This window comes from Limanda limanda, chromosome 3, assembly GCF_963576545.1.
Source record: "Limanda limanda chromosome 3, fLimLim1.1, whole genome shotgun sequence".
Lineage (NCBI taxonomy): Eukaryota > Metazoa > Chordata > Actinopteri > Pleuronectiformes > Pleuronectidae > Limanda > Limanda limanda.
The window spans coordinates 16,167,506-16,192,354 of record NC_083638.1 but is presented as its reverse complement, the minus strand read 5'-3'; the positions used below and the strand labels follow the sequence as shown (position 1 = coordinate 16,192,354).

Below are 24,849 nucleotides of genomic sequence, written 5' to 3'. Positions count from 1 at the left end.
TATATATAATTTAGTAATTTTATTTTTAAAGATATATTTTTGGTGTTTGACCTTTATATATGAGTGTGAAAAGGTGAGAGAGAGCAGGGAGGACATGCAGCAAAGGACCAGGTCAGATCCGAACCGGCTGCCGCTGCAGGAGGGCTCGGCCTCTGTATGCCGGGCACATGCGCTACCAGGGGAAAGCATTATTTTAATAATACTTTTCTGGGTCTAATGCATGAGTGATTTCAACTTATACCCATTTATATTTTCATGTTGCTTCACTTAAAATAGCTCTGGGGAAACTCTTATAAATAACACAGCCTGCAATAAGGAGCTCTGGCAGACTGTCTTCCTCTGTTTTCCTATATATCCATGTAAGATGGGGCTGCTCACAAAGCCTGGGTCATCCGTTTGTTTCTGCATGTGGGGAAGTGGCTCTGACCAACAATCTATTGTTTTGGATATTATTTATAATTTGCAGTATTTGTACCATATGTGTCATACAACAATAATACTGCTATAATTGATCATAATAATAACAATAACAATAATTATAATAGCCAGAAGAAAATCTCTTAATCAGACATTTATTTCAAGAGAACTGCAATAGTGTTGTAATCTGTTGTACAATTTGTCAATACAGGCCGATAATGTAATCCTCACCTCAAAACCAATTCCAAAAATACAAAACAAGCAGCATCCACCGTATATAAAGAAGAACACACACACTGTGAGGGAAAACCACCTTCTCACCACCGCTGCCCCCTGAGGTCACTTCCACCGCCCAGCAAAGTGTTCTTCTTAAACCTGGACACATACAGGCTCTCGTCCTCCTAACATTTTAGTTTTTCGGGAAATTATTCTTTTGTTTTCCATGTTTTGTGTCTGTGTCTCTGCAGTGAGGATGTAGCAGAAACTGTACAATCATCTGTATGTTGGTAATTACTGTTAGATGCCATTAATAAACACAGTAGTTTGACGCATGGAACGTCTCCTGGAGTCTGCAGCACTGATCATATGGATTAAAAAAAGGTTTGCTTGGCAATGACCATTTTAGCATTCCAATCCAAAAATTGAAGTGAACTGTGAAACAGGAATTGCTCATTCAAGCGCAAACAATCACCTGAGATGCAAGATTAGAAAAACAAGTATAATCTTGTTTTGTAAACCAACACAAAAGATTTAAATATATAGGAGATTAAATAAAGTGTGCAATTTATACTCATCATCAAATCTTAGTGATATTGCAATGACATATAATGCAGAATAGATAATAAAATGAATTTACTCATTTAAACATGGCTGGTAGGTCATAAAAGCACTGCAGGCTGATGATGTTTAGGCCAGACCGACCATGGAAGCACTGAGGTCCCACAGCTTTTTGGCTGCGTCGTCGTCCAGGGCCTGTGGCGCCGGCGTTTTGGGAGCACAGTCACTGTTCGTTGGGAGAAATAAAAGAGGAGGATAAGATCTCCAAAAGTCAGTGATCTATTGCCAATAGATCGACAGGCATTTTAGCAATACATCTGTTATTAGCCATAAAACCAAGTTCAGTTGGATTGATTACATCCACTCACTGCTGTGTGTTACTTTTGTGTTACTCTTGAATGTTGGCCTGGCCCCCTAGTATTAAGTGAGCAGGAATCCAGCAGAATCCGATGGTCTGCAGAAGCTGCAAGTGAGTGAGGGGGGTGTGATGACGTGTCTAACACACGACAGACGTAAAAGTTATAAATATAAATAAGTTATTAATATAAATAAGTTAAAAGAATATAAATATCTCCCTTGAAAAAGCGGAGCCATACGTTACATCCTACCACTGTCTGCTCCACCCCCACTCTCCTGAATCCTAAGGACTATTTACGTTGTCATGAACGCGTCTGAGCAGAGTGTTAGGCATGTGTGAAAGGCAAACTGGGGAAAACACAAAACACAATTCTCCGCAGGACACATGAAAAAGAATTTTGCAAATGTTAACTTATCAAGTGAGAAGTAGGATAATTTTCTCAAAGACAAACTCTGTTTGCATCCAGCCCTCTGCTGGTCATCTAAGATAATACAGGTTTCAGGGTTAGGGTTGGCTTCACTTCCAGACCCAAGACTATATCCATTTCATATACCATCTATGATGCCCACTAGCTCTGGCCCCTGATAAAGTCACTGCTAATTACTGCCCCCTATTGACATAACAAGTGCACAGCGTGACATGAGATTCTATTCTGGTGAGACGGTTCTCTAGTCTTTGTCCTTTAAATTCAAATCTAATTTTCAGAAATACACTGATCACATACATGACCTATTTGGAATAGAACTGACGGAAATCTAACGTAGAGACAATGAACTTTCAAAGACAAGGAAATATTTTCAGGTGGAAATTCAACTTGATTTAATTGATCTGTGCAGCCAGGTGAGATGTTGCTGTGGATGTACTTGCCTGTAGTAGAGGCCGCTGACATTTGCCAGGCTCTCGTCCACAGCGCAGTGGATGGTGGTCTGGGCTCCTTCCCAGGGAGTTTTGAGCAGCAGAAAAAGTGGCTTTGCTATGATCCTCAGCAACAGTGATAAGGTGGGGAAAATGTGGCGGCCTAGCTCTGTGCGGATGACCCCAGGGTGAAGGCTGTACACTGTCACGCCGGTGCCTGATGAGAGGGATCCACCAGATCACGTGTTAGTTACAATACATGAAACTTTAAGAGGGACGATGTGGATTTGTGATTTTCCTTCTCGATTCCTTTAATCTTCCTTAAAATCATCTGGTTGATAATAACCTGCATTATAACCACACTTTATTTTCAGGACGTAGTGTGCATCATACACTACCTTGCAGTCTTGCAGCCAGCTCTTTGCCAAAGAGCACATTGGCCAGTTTACTTTGGCCATAGCTCCTCCTAGGGTCATAGTCTTTATCCAGGTTAATGTCATCAAAGTGTATCCGACCTGCGAGAAACAAACCAATGTACAATTTAGACTTTGAAAATCAGACACAACCACGGGAGTTCTATCTGTCAAGAGTAAAACATTACAGATGCATTTTAACAATTATGTTATCCGGCTATAAATATAGGGCCTTCACCTCTCTCGTGTGCCATGCTGGAGACGATGACAACACGACTTGGAGTCGACTTCTTCAGCAGGTCGAGGAGACTGTTGGTGAGGAGGAAATGACCCAGGTGGTTGACACCAAACTGCATTTCAAAGCCGTCCTCGGTCTTCCATTGTGGACACATCATGATACCTCAGAGAAAACAAAAACACATGCAGGATAAAACAAATAAACACACTCTCACACACAAAGTGATTATGAATAAAAAAGACAACACAAACACAAGCAATACATAAAGAAATTGGAATAAGACACTAACCAATTTATTAAGAAAGATGTTTAGATTAATGCACTTCTGCTCTGCATCGCAAACATTGCATTGATCATTGTAAACACCTGTTAAACAAAACGTTTATGATAAAATGTACAATTCATTATGGACAAACTATGTGATTACACAACTTCCAACAGCCAAAGTGATCATCTGCATTGTTTACTCCGTAAAATAAAAGTATTCATGTGTACAAACGCTGATACTGATATGTCTCTCACAGACTCATTTCGGACAATACATTTGTGGAAATTCTCTTATCATATCATATTATAATCATACTCTCTGTACATTCTTTGTGTATATAAGTCTATATACACATATTTATAAATGTGTACATTTTATTATTATTATTATTATAGTTACTATTATTATTATATATACTGTTGCTGCCATTATTACTATAACTGCTATTATATTGGTATAATTACTATCATATAGAAATATATATTATGTTATATTATATACTATATATACTGTACTATTTTTATATACTGTCTAACAATAACATTACCATCATATCATCAGTACTATTACCATCATCTTGCCACTGCACCTTATCTACCTATTTATCTTGTGTTTCTGTTTTTATTCTTTCTACCTCAATATTTTTTATTTTATTCTATTGTATTGTATTTTATTGTATTCAAATATACCGGCTGCTATGACGACTTAATTTCCCTTCGGGGATGAATAAAGTAATCTATCTATCTATATATCTAAAGATCAAATGTAAAGATTTAATCTGTGCTCTTCACCCCTCAGCACTTTGAATCTAGCTCTGTGTATAACAGGTGCTTGATGAATAAAAGTGCCCTGAGGGGCGTAAGGAATATCTCATCCGCATTTCTGCATGTTGTTCATCTTTACTTTGACATTGATCCTGCCGTGACAGATGGAAAATACCTGCGTTGTTGATGAGGATGTCCAAGTGTTCCTCGCTCTCCCCGATGTCTCTGGCCAGGTCTCTGACAGACTGCAGCGAGCTCAGGTCCAGTTTCTTTACCACCACATTGCCGTTGCCACTTTTCTGACGGATCTCGTCGGCGGCGATATGGGCTCGGGTCATGTCCCTGCAGGCGAGGATCACTCTGGCCCCTTCACGAGAAATAAAAATCACAGTGTGCATGCTAAGATTTAATTAGTAATAGTGGAGCTAGTGTTGAAGCATTGGTCGTGATATCAGTCAGCTGTTGAAAATGTCAGTGTCACTTTAAGGTCAATGACAAAATCTTGCACAAAAAGAGAACATTGAGACAGTGAATAAACACATCTGAAGGTCTCACCTCTCTGGGCCATGTCCAGGGCCGTCTCCTTCCCAATGCCAGTGTTGGCTCCTGTGATCAGGACTGTTTTCCCATCCAGCCTGACCTTGCTACGGCAAACCCTGCCCCCCATCCATCTACGGAAGGTCAGTGCGCCAGCAGCTGGAAGAAAACAGATGTTAATGACACTGTTGACAATACTGTAACATCTCTCATTGTGGTTCATTTGAAACTTTTCCCACGTGAAACTTGCCGTGGCAATTGATGCAATCCAACTTTGAAAACGGGGGAATTAACATGATCATATTGTGGTCAAAAAGTTACATTTCCTTACAAACTTCCCTTCTTCCTTTCCATAAACAGATGTGACAACCGTATTGAGGTCCTCTGTCAAAACAGAACTCATTTCACTTTAATCAAACACAGTCTGAGAGTTTATGGACATGTGGACACCAATTACATTTATCAGTCGCTGGCAATGGAACGCTTGAGTCACATGCTCTCTTCTAGCGATGCTCGGCCATATGGCAGCAGGCAGGACAGTCACTGGCTGGGGTGATAGGGGTCTTTAATGATCCGGTTGGCCTACTTCCTGCACCCTGGGTGTAGAGGTCCTGTGTGGTGTTCTGGTTAGTTTGTATCCACCAAGTGAACATTCTCAGCAGAAAGAGTTTACTTATCAACCAGTGACATCTATGGAAACGTGTAAACATACACTGCCCCCTCACACAGTACACACACACTCTTAAAATGAATCATTCCTCTTACCTGCGATGACAGCGACCGTGAGACCGAACTTGTGGATGTCCACAAAGTCCTCCACGGCCTCTCGGTAGTTCTGCATGCTTCAGCCTGTCAGTGACAACCAGCTTCACTGCACACAGGAAACTTTCTCTGAAACCGGTTCACTGTGACCTGGCGTTTCTCTCGTTGACTACTTTACATCACAACAGAGGGGAAGTGACGCAAGCACCGGGGGGACTTTCAGAATAAAGCTCTTGTTTATCGGCGTTGTTGTCATAGCAACTGACATAAGAAACGGCACATAATGGCTGCTCTGCTGATGTTTTTTTGCTTCTACAGACAGTGAAAATGTATTTTGGTATCGTGAGTCAATGTCAGGTTCTCTGACACAGGTTTGATAATGTTTTGCAGTCCCAAGAACAACAGAGGAGACTATACAGGAGCCTGGTAAAAAAAACAAACATCCAGGTCAATACGAAGCATCTCAATGACTCATCTACTGTGATTCTCTGCTGGCAGGGAGCCTCATTGGCTGAGTGATCACAGATAAAACAAATAAATCACACATACACTGGTTCATTTGGTGGGGTTTTATTATATTAATAACAGCAATAATGATAATAACAATTATTATTGTTATTTTATTATCATTATAAAACCGAATTTGCCTGAGAGTATTTGAAACTACAGTTACTCCAGTACTTTAGCTCTATTTTTAGGGCCCGAGCACTGACTGGCACTGACAGGTGAGGCCCTATTGAAATTGTATTGTGCTCGGCCCGCCCAGTGCTGCATTGCAGTCCTAGAAATTTCTGAAATTGTATTTTATAGTTGGTACTTTCCATGGTTGAATAATTCTGGTTTTAATTATTGTTTTTATTAGGTTTATATTAATGTTATTAGGTGACTTTACTTGATTTTTTGAAGGTATTCCTTTTTGATTCACATTCGTTTTCCCTTTCCTGCTTCGTGTCAACATCTGCACATAAATACATAGCTCAAAGCAGCAAGTGGTTAACTTAGCTTAAAGCAAATATTGGAAGTAGTTGGTTAAAACAAAAACTGTTGGCAAATAGGCTGTCATTGGTTGGCCGTATCTGCTTAGTCTTACACGTCCTCGTAAACAAAACAAACCGATTTAAAACAAGTCGAGATGGAAAAACAAACAACACAACCAATTATATAAGCAAACGCAAAAACAACTTTCAGCCAACACAACCAAAAACAAACACTGTGTCGTGGACTACTGCATATCCACGCACACAATTCAGGTTTTTTAATGGATCTCGCCAAATGGAACCCTGGGTAATCAGGCCCAGTTTTCCACTCACTATTATGCCAATATAATTTTTGCAAAGATATTATATATTTATATATTGCCAATTCCAATCCTTAGTCGCCCTTTGTGCTGACTCAACACAACTTAGAAGCTGTTGAGTCTTTATATATGTATTGTACAAACTGGCTAATGTGTACAACTTCAAGCAGGGTTGTGTCTTCACTTTGTCGTCCCTACAGGTAAGATACCCTACAGGTGTATTGTCCCCCTGCTGGAAACAAATGCAAACACAAACGCAGGCTCATTCAGTGAAGATAGTCTAATGATACATAAACAGGCTAACATGTAGATGAGTGGACAAGCTGGCGGGCAGGTAAACAGGCAGGCAGTTACAAAATTCAGCAAATAGACACAAAAGGTTCACTAACCGACAAACCGACGAGGAGCTTCTGACAAAGGCAGCTGTAATTGTACTTTTTTTACAGTTGAATTTTATGCACAGTAGTGTTGAGACGTCCATGATGTCACTACACACTAAGAAGGGAATATTCTCTTTGGCAAATCTAAAAGTGATAACGTTTTATAAGATAGAAAGGTTGTAAACCACAGATTCATCTTGACTATGTTTTGTATTTTTGGAGCTTAGTACAATATTTCCCTTTGAAAGCTAATTTATAAAAGTGAGTGTACGTTCATACAGTTGGGTAGAGATTAAATGTTGATACTTGGTGTCATTACACCACTGCTGATGTAACACCTCTGGGTTAAATGCGCAGCAGGAACCAAGTCACATGACAGACTCCACCGCCATTCTTCAACCACCTTTGCTCGGCTGCGGTTGAGGAGTGAATGAAGGAGACATTAGATAAGGAAGTGTGGGTAAATGACTAGGAGGTTGGAGGGAGCGGTTTCCTTTGAGACCAATGGGTGACGATCTCCTCCTACATGAAGGCTTCATCTCATTTAGGCTTAATGGCCCAAATTACTTACAGGTTGCGACATCGGTTGACATAAACAAGACGAAAGGTGAGTTCGATATATTAAAGTGGTTCAAGCACACAGAGGAAGTTAACACCAGGAAGATTTCTAGAACACTCAAGGACAATTCAAACAATATAAATATAAATACAAAGGTGAAGACAAATGTGGGTGAAGCAATGCAGACAAAGAATGGAAGGAACATGTTCTGAAATGGGAAACACAGTTAAGTATAAAGTAAAAGATTAAGTAATAAACTCAAAGATACATAGTTGAGACACAATCCCAAACCAATGGAAAAAAGAAGATCGGGGTAAGGAGCAGATCCAGGTGATGGGCAAGAGGGGCGCCCTTAAAAAATTGTCAATTACTAACGTAATAACAATAAATGGCTTTTCTCAAAGCTATAGAGCTAACAGTAAACAAGGAAAAGCTTACGTGTAGACCTTACTGAATCTGGAATGGTGCACGGTTATTGAACATATGAATGCCCCCTCTGTGTAAATTGTGGCTCTTTTATGGCCCCTGAATAAGAAAAAGCCCAGATCCACAGTCTATGAATACTACCATGAATTAAAAAACCACCTTTGGTCCAAACAACAGAAACACAAATCCAAACAAAAAACTTTGTGTCCACAAACGTTTCGGACAAGAGCAGAATCATGCCACCTTGTGCAGAGTCATAACTCAGCAGCATTTAATAGGCATCTTAAAGCTTTTATGAAGACACAAATTAAATGTCTGATGATTTATGACACTGTTTTATAAAGGTTAAATGTCTTATTTTCAGATGGAACCTGTATTAGTATTACTACGATGGAGGAATAAGCGTTGCAGATACTGAATATGAACAGCAGGAGGCAGCAGTTTCAACTAAATGCCTCACGTCATCTCTTTAATTTGATCACAGTTATTATTCTGCCTCACTGTTAGTCTCTCTGCAAACCAACACAGGCTTAAACTCAAAGTCTATGAAAGTCTATGATTGTTAAAAAAAGGTTTAACTAAAACCTGCACATTTATCTTTTGTGTGCAGATGAGAGGCAGCTACTTGTTTATAATTTAAATCTCGGCTACTTGTAATTTCTACTAGGCTATATATTTTAAACCATTCATTTGATCTATCTAATTAAAATTCCCTTTAGTACTTAAATTCCAGTCATGACATAACAATTCTTTGAACATATCAGTGCATCAATAACAAATGTACAGCAACGGATACAATAAAACATTACAATAAATAGGACTTTTCACATTATCTGAACACTTAAAAATACATAACATATAGGTGGCCATTTTAATTATGTTTTGCTTGGACTTGTTTCACCTTATTAGTGACAAACTTAAAAATATTAAAGTGTGAAACATAGATTGTAGATAAAAAAAAAAAAAAAAGCAAGGTAGCATCCGGGTCTGAAAAGTGAAGCCAATCCGAAAGTGCTTTAAAGTGCAATACCTCGGAGGGCCGTAGTATCATGCTGTTTGATTGGCAGCCAGTGATTAGACAGGTTTAGATCCTGGATATAAAAAGGTTTAGACCCACTGAGGTTGGTTTTGACCAAAATGTAGAAGTATTACGGTAATATGTCGTTTATTCGTGGCTTTCATTGGTTTTAAAGTATTTTTCTCTCATATTAAAGTGTTTCCTCTTTTCTTTTGGTAACAGCCGCAAAATGTTCGACGATTTCTAAAGTAAACAAACCTGCACCGGAAGTGTTTCGAGCTCTTGCCACGTCAGAGAAAAAAAACCAGTGGAGCTGGGTGAGTATCCCCGGTCCCGAGAGCTCTCTGTCCCCGACTCTGTGCTCTCTTTCCCCGGCTCTGTGCTTTCTAGCCCCGGCTCTGTGTACTCAGTGTCCCCGGCTCTCTGTGTCCTGTCCCCGGCTCTGTGTGTTCGGTCCCCGGGTCTGTGTGTCCTGTCCCCGGCTCTGTGTGTTCGGTCCCCGGTTCTGTGTACTCAGTGTCCCCGGCTCTGTGTACTCTCTTTCCCCGGCTCTGTGTACTCTCTTTCCCCGGCTCTGTGTGTCCTGTCCCCGGCTCTGAGTCCTCCCCGCCCCCGGCTCTGTCTGCTCTCTGTCCCCGGCTCTGTATGTTCTGTCCGCGGCTCTGACAGCTCTCTTTCATCGGTTCTGTGTGTTCTGACCCCGGTTCTGTGTGTCCTGTCCCCGGCTCTTAGCTGTCTGGCCCCGGTGCTCTGCTCTCTTCTCTCCCCGCTGCTGTGCGCTCTCTGCCCGGTGCTGTCACCATGCTGACCCTGGCTCTGAGCTGTGTTCTGCTCCATGTGTTCCTGGTGTTCGGCACCGAGCTGACGTTTGAGCTGCCGGACAACGACAAGCAGTGTTTCTACGAAGAGCTGGAGAAAGACGTGAAGTTTGACATAGACTTCCAGGTGAGTTACCGTGAGAGAGAGAGATAAGGCTGCCCCCCCCCCCCCCCCCCCCCCCAACAGAGTTGTAATCCTCCTAGTTGTAATCCTCCTGTCATGTGTGTGTTGTTTCCTGTTCTTGTAAATGAAGAACATCTATAGTTCTAGTGTTTTACATGCTTTCAAAATGCATCTGCTTTAAGTGATGTACCGATTTATGACATTAGTTAATTTACCTGCAGCTTAATTTACCACAATTCAACTAAAGCTATATTTTTATGTAATGGTTTTCTTACTTGAAAACCGTATTCACCTGATAATTTTAATGTGCAATACTGTTTAATCTCTTTGACTATTTAATATTGTATCACCATGCACTATTTTACAGCTTCACTATGTATACAATCTTGTTACTTTTTACATATTGTAACATTTCTATTCTATTCTACCCACACTTACCCGACTGGTCTGTTGCACAGCCAGCTTCAGTCCTCCACATGTTACTTCAAAGCAACACTATCTTTCCATGCATATGACCTGTCATACATGCGTGTGTTTCTAATGTGTGTTTTGTGCCCTTCTCTTCTTTGAGGTCATTGCAGGGGGAAACTATGATGTGGACTGCTTCGTCACCGACCCTCTGAACAACGTGTTGTACAATGAAAAGAAGAAGCAGTATGACAGCTTCTCTCACACCACGGCCATGAAGGGGGTCTACAAGGTCTGCTTCAGCAATGAGTTCTCCTCTTTCACCTACAAGACGGTGTACCTGGATTTCCGCCACGGAGAAGAGGAGCCTCTCATTCCGAACATGAACAGGAACTCAGCGATGACCCAGGTATGTCTGAGGAGCCTGGATTACACAGGGACATGGTGTTCAAACTGTGTCGGTTTGCTGCAGTGGGAATAGTCAGAGGACCAGACTATGACTGGCTCTTTACTGCTGCAGTGTGTGAGTAGGGAGAAATGACTTAAAGTTTCAGTGTGTAGAATTTAGGGACATCTAGTGGTGAAGTTGCATGTTGCAGCTGAATACCCCTCCCCTGCCACTCCCCTTCCAAATGTGAAAGAGAACCTGTGGTAACTTCAGTTGTCATAAAAACGCAAAAGATTTGTTTGTCCAGTAAAAACATGCTGGTCTCCGTAGAGAGGACCCCACCAGATGTAAATATTAAGTATTTAAATACAAAGGGTCCATTCTAGGGTAAAGAAAACAACAATTAGTACAACTTAGATGATATAGAGGATCAAACACTTGTGAAAACATCGCTGGGATTATTTTATATAAAATTTCTGCCAATAGATCCCTTTCACTGAAATCTTACTCACTGGACTTTTGAATATTTATGTTTCTTAAGTCACATAATAACCAAATCTAACGACTACATAGCAGCTGTTGAGGAGAAGCTTTGAGAATATAGATCAGTGTTTGCATACGTGTGTGACCCAGGTCATTTCCACGCTCTCGATTAATCTGTGTTGGCATTTGGACTTTCAGATGGAGTCGTCTTGCGTCTCCATCCATGAGGTCCTCAAGGTGGTGGCTGACTCACAGACGTGGTACCGGCTGAGAGAGGCGCATGACCGCACCAGAGCAGAGTACCTGCTGGAGCGGGTGAACTACTGGTCCATCGGAGAAACCGTCCTGCTGTTCGTCATCGGCGTCGGTCAAGTCATGTTGCTGAAGAGCTTCTTCGTTGAGAAGAAAGGCTCTGCCGCCACTTAGAATCTGTCATCCTGTAAACTCTGCAGTGTGAATGCAGAAGTGCATCTGGGAATTTGCACACATCTCCTTGTAGTATCAGCGAACCCTTTGTTAAAGGGATACTTCAAGGAGTTTACCTGTTTCTGACTGTTTACCCAGTTTCAAAATCGTGAATTGTGCCTTCCTCATGTCCATGTTGTTTAGTTCCGAAATGGTTGTGTTAAAAAGAAACACTTGTGTTTGAAATGAGGCTGACATCCTTCAACCTTGCACAGATTTTCTTACTCTATTTTACAGGAGTAGTGTGTTTTGATTTAGAGGAAAAGTTAGTAACCAGGATTTCCATTCTGATGCCCATCAATTAGAAAGCTGTGGAACATTGTTAGAGACCAAAGAATTGTTGTATGTTTTTGGAATGTTAGTTTTATTTGTTTTATTGTCTGTGTTTTGTCTATTATTAATTTATCTGTTGTTACATTGTAGGAGCTCTATCTCCCTCACATCCTGGTCTGTCTCTGACAAAGTGCCTTAAGAAGTCAACTGCGCTGGGGTTTTTTCGTACTTGAAAGTTTACTGCTTTAATTTGTCTGTTAGCATATGTTCCACCCTGTAGTTACTGATTGAATTGGTCTCATCATTTTGAAGTGATACTTCCACAACCAAAAATATAAAGTTTGCAGTCCCCATTTGTGTATTGTCTGATTGGTGTATTCAGAACATGTCAAAACGATTTTAATCAAATTTGATAGGAAGTTATAAGATTTGAACTGTTTAAAGAAATTCTTAACATTGGCAGATTATGATTTAGATTTTCTACATTTGTTGTAATTCCTGCAATATCCTTTCACTTTTAGTTTAAAAATATTTCAATAAGAAAACATTACAACATTATTAACTTTCCTTGGCCTTGGTTGATTTCCGCCCTCTTAGATTAATTACATATTACAGCACTATTGTCAGGCCTTGATATCAACATATTTTCCCATATAAAGAACTAAAGTGATACATGTAGAAAAAGAACATAAAACAGGTTGCATGTAAAGTATACATCCAATACGAATATTTAGAGCAAGTGCAGTAATGCCGATTAAAACAAGTATCTGCAACCTTGATAAACGCTCCCAAACATGTGTTTTAATTGTTTTCAATGAGAACAAAAGTCAAATTTAAACATCAACATACAAATAAGTGAAGCTATTATTGAATGTACTCATGTTTAGTTTATCAGTTGGGAATTTCAAAGCCCCTACCTTCACTCAAAAATGTTTTGGGTGCTTGACCTACTGTGGTCAGATTGGTGTATGTCAGAGTTTGGTGCAATAAGTCTGTTCACGTTCATCTGTGTTCCTCTTAGAAATCAGGAAATTGCATGAAGGTACAGTTATGAAAGACAGTCAGGTGTCCAATAAGCAACATTCACATATGTACATTGAGAATGGACTTCATCAACTAAATATAGAAGACATCTTGTTCTAGCAGTTTAACCTTTGAAATCAAAATTATTTGTTTAGTTAGACTTTACATTTTTCACCTAGGGAATAATAATATCAAGCTAGTTATATTTGTCTTTATCGCATTTTGAGCCACAAATAATGCAGGGGAGAGAATTTGATGAGCCTTAAAACATCAATGAATTACCTTTAAGAAGAACATAACTATTTATTTATTTATATAATTAGGGCCCGAGCACTGGCAGGCACTGACAGCAGTGAGGCCCTATTGAAATTGTAAGGATTACAGGAAAATGAATTGGCTTTTTGAGGGCTTTTACATGCTCAAATTCTTACCAAAATTTGCAGAAAAACTTTGTGAAAATTTACTTTTAATTTATTTTCATTTATTTTTGTTTTGTTTTTCATTTATACATTTTTTTATAATTTAATTTAATTGTTGTTTTTTATTTACCTTCTGCGCAGAAGCGGACTGTGCAGGATTCATTTAATTTAATTTAATTTTTAAATTTATTTATTTAAATTGACATAGTGTAAGACATTGTGCAATGAATAGGTGGTAGAAATCCTGCAAAATGTAGGGATTCAGTATCTTGCCAAGGACACTTCAGCATGCAGATGGGGAAGACTGGGGATTGAACCGCCAACCTTCTTGTTGGAGAACGAACACTCTACCCCCTCAAGAAGCCGATTCAGTGAATATCTTTTAAAGAAATATTTCTCGCACTCCTGCCCTCTTAATTTCTCACATTGTTATTATGTATTACCGTCTAACATGTTTTTATTTTCATCTATATATTCTATGTAAAGCACTAAAGGGGAAATGAAGTTGTAATCATTATATTATTTTATATTATCATATAGTGAAATAGTGGAGCAGACAATGTGAGAGAATCAGGAAGAATCCAAATGTTAAAGTGAAACTGAACTCACCTTAACTTCCCGATCATTGGCCCGGAACCGGCTTTGCTGACCAATCAGTGGGAAGCCTGCCTGGTTCCGGTGCTGACGTGTGACTCGTCAATTGGTGAGTGGGTGCTGCGTCACCAGGTAACCGGTCGGTCCACGGCTTCATTCATAGACGAACCAGCCCCGGTGAACATGGCGGGTTTCCTGAAGGCTCTGACCGCCGGACTGGCCCTGAACCCCGCGGCGGTGTCACCGGCCGCAGCCCGCCTCCACAGACCGCAGCGCAGGAACTGTAAGTCAGATCCAACTCAGCCACAGCAGCTTAGAAAGAGAGAGGGTAGATAGAAGGTGTGAAAGAGGATGTAAGTTACTGTTATTACCACAAAGTTATTAACATGTAATAAGTTATTCTACATCAGTGACTTATTACATGTTTTACTTCACAAAGTTACCCAGTGAAGTTATAATAGTATCAGTATCAGGATCTGTCTGGGTGTCCCCGTGTTGTCGGTACAGTAAAAGGTGTGACTGTAATAACTGGTATCACAGCGTTCATATAAGACAAAGGTCAGTGTGTGACAGACAGTCTGTGTCAGCACTGAACTGTGTTTGTGTTAAACTGACACTGTTTCACATCAGAACCAAGTGTAACTGTTCATTCATATAGTGTGTAACATATTTACTTCTACTAAATGATAATAATAATATTAATAATAATACAAGTTAATTTCAGTAGCACTTACCTAAAGTACCTCACAAAACATATGGGAATAAAACAACACAGGAGAAACAAGACAACAACAAAAAATAACAAAAGAATATTCAAAACAAACTTTATCTGCTAAAACCAGTTAAAATACGTTCATGAAAAGGGTTTAATTCTTAATATGTTTCAAGCAATGATTTAAAAACAGGTAAAGTGTTGGCAAGTATAATCTCCTTAAGCAAGGATATCCACTGTACTAGAATATGAAGTTGGTAGCTCTGTATTATGACTAATAACATATGTCTACTTGAATCATTCCTGTCTGTGATGTATTGTAACATGTCCATGGGTGTTTAGAATAGTACCTAGTACATGTATATGAAGTAGATAAACTGTGACAGATGATCTCTGTATCGTCCACCTCTGCTGCTGTAAACTGTGTAAGTTACTACGACTGAATTTTTTCAGATGCAACAAAGCGCATCAAGGTGGCGCAGCCGGTGGTTGAGATGGACGGAGACGAGATGACTCGCATCATATGGGAGTTCATCAAAGAGAAGGTAGAAAGCCGTAGATCACGAGGAAGCTTCTGGGCTTCAGAGTCACTTCTGTTTACAGCTGCTCGGCAGTTAGCGGTTATAACTTGACAAATGGATCATGATGATATGAGCCCTGATGAGCATGTAGGTTTTAGTAGATATACATTTAGGTGCATCTCTAAACAATTGGCCATTTGAGAGTTCCCACTATAGAACTAAATTGGAAAAAAATGTTACAGAATTATTTTCACTTATACGTCACTAAATATATTTGTGTCATTAGACTTCAACTGTTAATTACAAAATATTGCTGTAATCTCTGAATAGTGCTCAACTTACAGCAGCAGAGTGGAAGTGGAGCTCCTTCACACAACGTAGGATAAACACATTACATGTAGGGTGATATCTCGGCCGTCCATTGGTCAATTTGAATTGGGAATGTATTTGACTTCTTACCTGAAAACAGGCAGACCTCAGCAGTGAGTTGGCACGAAGCACCAACACCACAAAGCCTCACTGTCTTGCCAAAGCTGGAGGCAGCGTCCAAAGGGGGGGAATTGAACTCAGAACCAGTGGTGACAGATGTGTTGTTCACTAAGATGAAATCTCTACAAGCTGTAAAACCCTTGACTTTAGAGGCAAAGATCTCCTAAACTCAACATTCTGCCACACACACAGAGTCAAACATTAACAGATCAAAGTGTTTTAAAGCTTAAATGAAGTCTGCAGCTGCATGACTGATGAGTCAGCTTTGTAACGCAAGTAGGTTTGAAGACAGTTGAGGCTGCACTCGCATTGGATCCCAATCATTTTGATATAATATCAAAAATTACAGATGTCAATAATAGAAGTTACAGCACAAATTTCGAAACAAACATGCTCCACATAGAAAACGTGTTGCTAGCTGCCAGAATGAAGAAAATACCTAAAGAGAAACAGGATCACAACAACAAGATATTTTATCCTCTGCAGGTGTGTGTGCATGTGCGTGGGCGTTTGTGTGTTGTCCTTAGACAAATAACACATCAGAATCTTGTGCTTTACAGCTCATCCTGCCAAATGTGGATGTGGAGCTGAAGTACTTTGACCTGGGTCTGCCCTACCGAGACCAGACCGATGACCAGGTCACCATAGACTCTGCTCTGGCAACTCAGAAATACAACGTGGCCATCAAGTGTGCCACCATCACTCCCGATGAGGCCAGGGTGGAGGGTGAGTGACACTCTGTGCTTATCAGACAGTTTCTAGCCTTTTTTAGATGTTTGGCATGACGACACACTTCTTTTTTAACCAGCAGAAATGCTTGGGGCTAAGCTTTTATTTATATCTTTTCAGAGTTTAAGCTCAAGAAGATGTGGAAGAGTCCAAATGGAACCATCAGGAACATCTTGGGTGGCACAGTTTTCCGTGAACCAATCCTCTGTCGAAATATTCCCCGTCTTGTTCCTGGTTGGACGCTGCCCATAACGATCGGCAGACATGCTTTTGGTGATCAGGTAATATAAAGAAAGAAAAAATGCAAATGTGATTTCATTTCTTTCAGACCAGGCATTGAAACTGTCAATCGAACCATCTCACAGACTGGGTGTGATTTTGAATTTCTCAGTACAGAGCCACAGACTTCGTTGTTGAGGAGCCAGGAAAGTTCAAGATGGTGTTTGCTCCGGCTGATGGAAGCAAGCCGAGGGAGTGGGAGGTGTACGACTTTCCCGCCGGGGGCTGTGGGATGGGAATGTACAACACTGATGAGGTAAGAACGAGTTTCATAGACAATTAATGTGTAACTTCACAGCCAGCTGTTTAAAAGATGTGTGGGAACCAGCCAAGGGGCAGGAGAGGTTGGGGGACGTCTCTGATTGGTAGATGACGTGATGGTTTTGGGATTTCATTATAGATTTGATAATGAGTGGTGGGGGGCTGAATTTTCTAAAAAATCTATTTGATATTAAATGTAATGTTTAAAACCAGCATTAATGTTCTTCATCAAACATCAGTCATATGACACATTTAAGTTAGCAGTACCTCTTTCATTCCATTTCATTTAACTGACGCTAGCTTTTAGCTTCATGACAATTTGTGTAAAACAGGTATTTGAGAAGTTTATTTTTAATGTTCTGTGAAGTGATTTTTTTTCTGGACCTGTTTCTCAGTCCATCACTGGATTCGCTCACAGCTGCTTCCAGTATGCCATCCAGAAGAGGTGGCCTCTGTACCTGAGCACCAAAAACACCATCCTGAAGGCCTACGACGGCCGATTCAAGGACATCTTCCAGGACATCTTTGAGAGGTAAGACATCAACCAACCAGCTGAACTTGAAAACTTTATCAAATCACTCAAAGAGAACTTTATTCATCAGGCTGGTAACAGTGTTTTGTGAAAAAGCCAAAGCAAACAGTGCCCTGTCTCTAGTTTTATTAGAATAGGTCTTTTAACAACCACTGAATTTAACGGCCTCTCTCAAGTGTTTTATTGTTCCGTGTCCTTCAGGAATTATAAGCCCGAGTTTGACAAGCTGAAGATCTGGTACGAGCACCGCCTCATCGATGACATGGTGGCTCAGGTCCTGAAGTCGTCCGGAGGCTTTGTTTGGGCCTGTAAGAATTACGACGGAGACGTGCAGTCCGACATTCTGGCTCAGGGTAGGTGCTGTTATGTTAATGTCAGATTATTAATATTAAATCTACATCACATGTCCTGTTTTAGTGAGTGGATGCCCCTCCTAATAGCATGTTTGTTGTGTGTGGTGTCAGGCTTCGGGTCTCTGGGTCTCATGGCATCAGTGCTCGTCTGTCCTGACGGTAAGACCATCGAGGCCGAGGCTGCACACGGCACCGTCACCAGGCACTACCGTGAACACCAGAGGGTAAGCCTCATCAGGTCGCTCTGACTGGAGTTTTACTTGTGTGTGTACACATGTGCATCGTTGTACCATCTGTTGGAACAGATTTGGGAATGAGGAAATGTTTACACACTTTGACCCGAGCCAGTTTTTCAGTGGATTCATTCAGAGCTCAGTTTTGGTGTCAGGTTTAAGGTTAAGATTAGTTTGAGGACAAAGGCTTTAGTCAAATGCAAGGTTGAGATGGGTTGAAAGAGTAAAATAATGTAAGACATGTTCTTACTATATTTAACAAAGTTTGATTAGATGTTTACACCAGAATGTTAAGAAATGAAAGTAATGATACATCACTTTGATATATGTTCAGTTCACTCGGGACAGATGTTAACACCAGGTCAGGAGCGGTTCTTAGACTCACCTATTTTACACACAAAGTCCATTTAAAAAAACCCTGGTAAAAAACTGGCAGAGATACAATTGTCTCCATCCATGGTGACATCAACAGACCTGAATGCAGCCACTTCACATGTTGTATTTCCAGTAACTGACATTAACCGTCGCTCTGCAGGGAAGACCAACCAGCACCAACCCTATTGCCAGTGTCTTCGCCTGGACCAGGGGACTGGAGCACAGAGGCAAACTGGATGGAAACCCTGATTTGATAAAGTGTGTTTTCTGATTAGTCACACGATGTTACACACTCTGTATTTATTATTTTACAACACACTGATCTGTCACTCTGCTTCGTCACTCTTCAGATTCTCCCAGACGTTAGAAAAAGTCTGCGTGGAAACTGTGGAAAGTGGTTTGATGACCAAGGATCTTGCAGGCTGCATCCATGGCTTGGCCAAGTGAGTTTACATATTCAAATCTCTCACTCGAGCAAACTACGTGTTTTTTGTACTGTCTGTGACCCTCTCTCATGTAGAACAAACATCTACATTTGATATCACTATATTTATTATTGATCTAAACCCCTGCTCTGTGATTTTGCAGCTGCAAGCTGAATGAACATTACATCAACACATCAGACTTCCTGGATGCGATAAGGACCAACCTGGACAAAGCTCTGGGCAAATGACGAACAAACACTTCCTAAAACAAAGCACGTCTGTGGATTTTTAGCCTCTTTTTACCACTTAGTCGTTTGTATAAACCTTTGTATCAAATTTCAAAGGAAACAAGTTTTGTGCCTTTTTGTATTTGTATAGCTCGCTTACCGTTCCTCTGCCTTTTTCTATGCCAACACTTTTTATTGCACAAATTGAATGATTTTATTGTATGAATCTTTATTCGTTCTAATGTTAACTTATAATGAACATATCAGCCTTTCAATTTAATGGAATGCATCAGAGTCTCTGAATTATCTGTATAATTCCATGTTTTGCACTTTCCTTATGAATACAAACAGTAGTGATTGATAATCAATCACTAACCAGCATTGTGTGTGGAGTTGTGTGTTTGTGTTGACAGAAACAGGTAGGGTTAGATTAACTAAAAAAAAAACGTTATTTTCATTTGCTTGTAAGAGCTTCTGTCCAGCAGTGCAGCGCTGCAGGTTCATGTATTGGGCATCATACATGTCCTCCAGTGCACAACAGAAAGCAGTGTTTGATGGAAGTTATGAAAGATCCGTCTGCTTCAGAGGCAACGACAGTCCCCCACCAGCAGATGTCGACATCGCCCCAGTCAGCCTGTCATGCACTTGTTCTACTGGAAATACTATTGGTCATTGTACCAAGACACAGACCACTGATTACTATTAACTGATGAACTCAATTATGTTAATTTTATTTTCCCATTTAAAAACGAATACATAAATAAAGTAGAGTAAAGTATATATGGGGGAAGACTTCAGAAAGACCTAAAAGTCACAGTTAAGTTTCTGAGGAGACGTGAACCTCCTACTAGCTGACTGCAGTAAACTTAATATGCTTAAGGAGGAGAAATAGGATTACAAATGAACAATAAATACATTCGGATATTTAAAATGTATTTGATGATATGTAAAGGACAATGACCCAAAGCACATGGCGGAGATGACGCAGGAGTGTCTGTTAACATCCTGCAGTGACACACCCAACCCTGACTGGAGCCCAATCAAACGTCTCTGGACTGACCTGAACATATCTGACACTGATGGTTCCCATCCAACCTGACAGAGAGAGGATCAGCAGAGAAATCAAATCAATCATGTCAAATCCCAGAGGTTTGCAAACCTTGTTACTTAGTATCCAAGAAGAGTCAAGCACATCACTGCCCTCAGTGCTTACATTAAGAGCTAAATAAAAGATCTGAATGAAAGATGGCAGTTTTTCTTTTAAGTTCATTTCTCAAAATAATCTTTTCACTGTCAGTCATGAGTAATGCAGATGAATTGATCCCAATATCTGAAATATTTGCTGGTGGGAAAACCTGTATTTTTCAAAACCATAAACAATAGTATTTTTAAAAAATCCTGTTGGGAGCAGATGACGATTTATGGGATCTCTAGGTTAGAAATGATCCTGAAGAAAACATGAACGTCTCTTCCAGGTGTCACTCCACCCAGATGCCAAAGAACGTCACTGAAAAACTAAATGTAGTGGTACTGTAGGAAAAGTGGGGACATCAACAAAGTCAGGAGGCTTAATCTTCCTGGGACCATGAGCATCTGGACTTCAGAGATTGAGACAGCTTTCCTTTCTTGAATCAATCTGCCATCAGTAACCCCTAGTGATAACTTAAAATATTTTTTGAAAAAATATACGAAACTTATACCCTCTACAAAGGTATTCATCATCTTAACTCTGCATTGTAGAGGTGATTGACCTCTGTATCTTGCCACATTAATCCTGTATGTGATTCTGACCAGTATCCCTGCAGTATGAAGCTGCCACCACCATGTTGCACTACTCCAGTGCTCTTCATACAGTTTGAAGTTGTCGCCAAGGAGTTGCATTTTTCTCTCATCAGACCAGAGAATCTTTTCCCTCATGCTCTGTCTTTCAAATGCTGTTCAGCAAACTCAAAATAAAATGTCCAAAAAGTAATTATACAAGAAAAAAGAAACAATAGCTTTAAATACAATTGCAAGAAATGGTAAAAACATGTATTTTTTCATTTTTATTTTTAAGTTTAGATTTCTTGGCAAAATGGCAATTTTACACACACACACACACACACACACACACACACACACACACACACACACACACACACACACACACACACACACACACACACACACACACACACACACACACACACACACACACACACACACACACACACACACACAGAGAAGAGACAGATCACAACTCCAGTCTCCATCATTTAAACTAGAGAACCTTTATTAAATAATTGATGGTCAATTTCCATGAGGTCTCAGTTTGATATTCCTCATCTGAAAAAAAGAACTAGTCGACCATTCCTCTGGGTAAGTGTGCATATCAAGGCTGACCTGCATGGCAGGACAGGGGGAGCTGACTGTCTTCCCCAAAACAGAAAAATGAAGAGCAGGACTATTGTCAGTCCAATTTCAATTCAACCGTTCAAAAAAACATAACCAGGACGAGCTCCAAATATTCCCCTGCTTCTCTTTAATTTCTATTTCAGTTTTTTTCCCTTAAGGGAGGAACTATTTTTCTGAATTAATTGAATTGAGAGTGAAGTGAAAACAGTCCTGGATTTAAGAGTGCTGATACTACAAACAACAAGGAAACAAAAAAAGAGACTGCAGAGTTTCTGTTCGAAACGCTCATTCTTCACTTCGTATGTTAATTGACAAACGTTGAAATACCCATATGAAGGAAACTGCAGTTTAACAAACCTACTGAGAAAGAATATCTGTTTGATTTGAATAATATTGCCGTAATGGGCTTTTAAAGATTCTATAACCTTATTTCCCCAAAACCCTTCTCCTGTAGGCAAACGAGTCCACCTGTACTGAAGACGGCTTCACAGAAAAACAACAGATCTCAACGAAAAAGTGCTTTGTATTGATCACTCAGTAATTCAAAAACTAGAGCAGTATATTCACTACACAGGATTGATTATTAAATGTAAAGCAAAACCAATGTGAAAGAGAAAACTGTGGGTAAACACACTGCATGTTGCAGCCTTGTTGTGAGAGGGCTCATTTCTGGTGTCAGCAGACATGCGACAGAAGCAACTTTGGTAGTAAGTGCTCTGCTAAGAAAAAGTTTACAATGTCCCGTGCAAAAAACAAAACATAAACACACTGAAATACTGGCCTGTGTGAACTGTGTTAAACTGAGGGCTGGGCAGGAACAGGTAACCATGACTAGGATCTGTTTAGTAAGAGCATTCACACCTATGAATATGTTGTGACTATGTATCAAAAGTTCCATACACAGTGAGTAAATAGCCAACATGGTGGGAGCATATCGGCAAATGTATCCAACTGGCATTTTCAGTCAAAAATATAAGGGCATACATTGGTTGTGAATGACAAAAAAGTGTCCGAATGGTTTACAAATTTCTATCACATCAAATGTAACTGATGTCTCTGCAACCTTTTTTCTTTTTTGTTTTCTTCTTCTTCTTCTTCTTCTCAAATAACTGATACATACACACAACATACACATTTCACTGTTCGAGTCTTAGAGTTTGTTAGAGTAGCAATCCCCAAAAAAGGAGCTCCACACGGCGTCAGCGGTTTCAGCGTCTCTGCTCTGCAGAGCTGAAACGTCTCCTCTGAAGTGTGTCTGCTGCCCGGCCTCCCGTCAGAGTCTGGCAGTTCTGGCTCTTCTGGATCGAGGCCAAAACTAAAAGAAAACCCCTTCCCCAGAGTCTCCCACAGCCTTGACAAGAGCATCTGTAATTTCCTTCTGCTTTGAAAAAAACAACAAATCCCGTTCTCTGGTCATCCACCACTCAGGGTGTAGTGTAGCTGCTCGTATCCTTGCTGAAGTTGTAATACTCCTCCATGTCTTCCATGTTTGCTGTGGTTAGTTTCGTGAGGTTTTGGGAGCCACCATTGTCCATATTGTCTGGTGAAGTAAAGCTGAAGTTCTGTCCTTCATACTCCCCCTGGCTCTCCATTTCTGGAAGGACTTCTGGAAAATACAAAATAAACTTATTGTTAGGTACATTTCAAAAGCTACAATATTCTCTATACAACATAAATCAGAGTCACCACGTCAAAGAAATTCTAACATTCCCAATTTTTTTTTTATCTTATGGGCACAAGTTATGAACTTTTTAGCAAAAGACAATCAGCTTTTGGTAAATAATTTCATGTAACTGCAGCAAATGATTCCTGCAGATGGTAATTGTGTCTCTCCTTACAAGAGCGGCGAGAATTTCCAAGGTGATTAGCGGAGTTCTCTCCATCATGGAGGAGGTGAGCATCTGATGTCGTTAGAGACACACACATCATTTATAAATATCTTGTGAGCACAAGATAAAAAAAACATCACCTGAGGGGATGTTAGAGGCTCTGCAGTTGTAGGCTAATTATGTTGCACGTTGTTTTCTTGCTGAAGTGTTGACAGGAAAGAGTTCTTGTGTTAAATCAAAAGAGTTCAAATTATCATACAGTGCATTGCAGTGGTTTGCATTGTCACCTCACAGCAAGAGTGTCCTTGGTTCAAGCCAGTATCGGCATTTGTGAAGTTTGCTGTGAATGTTTTCTCCAGGTACTCCAGCGCCCTCCCACAGTCCAAAGACTTTAAATTGACCGCAGCCCGTGGGTGTGAGTGTGAGTATTTGTGTCTTTATGCTGGCCCTGCAATACACTGGCACTTCCTGTCCCGGGGTCACCCTGCCTCTCACCAAATAGCAGCTTGGATTAGCTCTAGTCTGATTGATGGATAATAAAACCTCTTACGTTTTATAAAGGTTGATTTTTTTTAGATTTAAAGCCACTGAAATTACATTGGAAGAAGGTAAAGTTACATATTAATCATGCAATAAAGAAAAAAACATAATTTAAGTAAGAGAACTGTGTGTGATATAAGATCAGATATGATTGACAGGGTCGCTGCAACACAAGCACTCAACCCCAGAACTGATCTGATTCAAATTCAAATGCAGCTGAAGTCAACATGAAAATACATGAGATCATGTTTGATGTTTGTCTAGTCAAAAAAATAAAATCAATATTGAATGTCTTAGCCCAACAATAAAACAGCCAACATCAAAACATCTGATGTTGGCTTCAAAGCTGTCAGATCAGGACTCGGCCAGCAGCAGGTTTATGATCTGAGCGTCACTGATGACACTGATGGGTGATACCACTGAAGAATGAAAAGGGGCATGAATACAATCGTTTGATGCGAGGTTGAACATTGCGAAAGATAAACAAATATATTCAATTAATCTTTTTTAAATCAGAGAACATGACAAAGACAGAATGTACAGACGTCCTCACCTTGTCCCTCTGGTGAAACCTCCATCCCATGTTTGACCTTCATGTGCCTGCTGAGGTTCCCCTTCAGGTTGAACTTACTGGTGCAGTAAGGACACTTGAAAGGCTTACTCCCAGCGTGGAGGTGCATGTGGCCCAGCAGGTTGTACATTCTGTTGAAAGACTTGCCACATACCTGAAAAACAAAAATCAAAACAGTGATATTTATGAGCACAGACATTTTCAGAAAATATGCAGTAAAGCATTAGTGTGGTAAAGATATTATCAGCCTTCCAGACAATAGTTTACTCTAAGCTCTGGGATTTTCTCTCAATGTTAGAATGTGAATTTAATTCA

At 40.2% G+C, this 24,849-nt stretch overlaps 3 protein-coding genes across 5 annotated transcripts in view; 1 reads left to right on the top strand and 2 right to left on the bottom strand.

The window, feature by feature from the left end:
* Positions 1 to 556: 556 nt before the first annotated feature.
* si:ch211-107o10.3 (uncharacterized protein LOC407663 homolog) lies at positions 557 to 5,554 on the bottom strand. Its single transcript, XM_061068917.1, has 7 exons — positions 5,393 to 5,554; positions 4,646 to 4,786; positions 4,266 to 4,457; positions 3,059 to 3,220; positions 2,806 to 2,922; positions 2,420 to 2,624; positions 557 to 1,420 (listed from the first exon to the last, which is right to left on the bottom strand). Exons 1-7 carry the CDS (start codon positions 5,466 to 5,468, stop codon positions 1,324 to 1,326), a joined length of 990 nt encoding a protein of 329 aa, XP_060924900.1. The 5' UTR covers positions 5,469 to 5,554; the 3' UTR covers positions 557 to 1,323.
* A 3,780-nt stretch (positions 5,555 to 9,334) lies between these two features.
* Positions 9,335 to 19,581, top strand: LOC132999127 (isocitrate dehydrogenase [NADP], mitochondrial-like). 3 transcript variants are annotated; one of them, XM_061068921.1, is made up of 15 exons: positions 9,395 to 10,014; positions 10,583 to 10,828; positions 12,856 to 12,883; positions 12,916 to 12,968; positions 14,266 to 14,347; positions 15,230 to 15,321; positions 16,347 to 16,512; positions 16,636 to 16,796; positions 16,907 to 17,050; positions 17,451 to 17,587; positions 17,789 to 17,940; positions 18,052 to 18,164; positions 18,709 to 18,806; positions 18,899 to 18,991; positions 19,137 to 19,581. In XM_061068921.1, exons 1-15 carry the CDS (start codon positions 9,871 to 9,873, stop codon positions 19,219 to 19,221), a joined length of 1,794 nt encoding a protein of 597 aa, XP_060924904.1. In that variant the 5' UTR covers positions 9,395 to 9,870; the 3' UTR covers positions 19,222 to 19,581. The 3 variants fall into 3 exon arrangements, with proteins under 3 accessions (XP_060924903.1, XP_060924904.1, XP_060924901.1); XM_061068920.1 differs by lacking the exons at positions 12,856 to 12,883; positions 12,916 to 12,968; positions 14,266 to 14,347; ... (8 more) ...; positions 18,899 to 18,991; positions 19,137 to 19,581 and adding exons at positions 9,335 to 9,386; positions 11,489 to 12,381 and having other exon boundaries at positions 9,802 to 10,014; XM_061068918.1 differs by lacking the exons at positions 12,856 to 12,883; positions 12,916 to 12,968; positions 14,266 to 14,347; ... (8 more) ...; positions 18,899 to 18,991; positions 19,137 to 19,581 and adding an exon at positions 11,489 to 12,381 and having other exon boundaries at positions 9,399 to 10,014.
* A 1,873-nt stretch (positions 19,582 to 21,454) lies between these two features.
* The window catches only part of LOC132998370 (zinc finger protein 710-like), a 28,374-nt gene continuing 24,979 nt past the window's right edge, over positions 21,455 to 24,849 (bottom strand). The window contains exons 4-5 of the mRNA XM_061067976.1: positions 24,517 to 24,688; positions 21,455 to 23,200 (exon numbers count right to left, since the gene is read on the bottom strand). Of these exons, the coding sequence (XP_060923959.1) occupies positions 23,019 to 23,200; positions 24,517 to 24,688 (354 nt within the window). The 3' untranslated portion in view covers positions 21,455 to 23,018. The remainder of the gene's footprint in view (positions 23,201 to 24,516; positions 24,689 to 24,849) is intronic.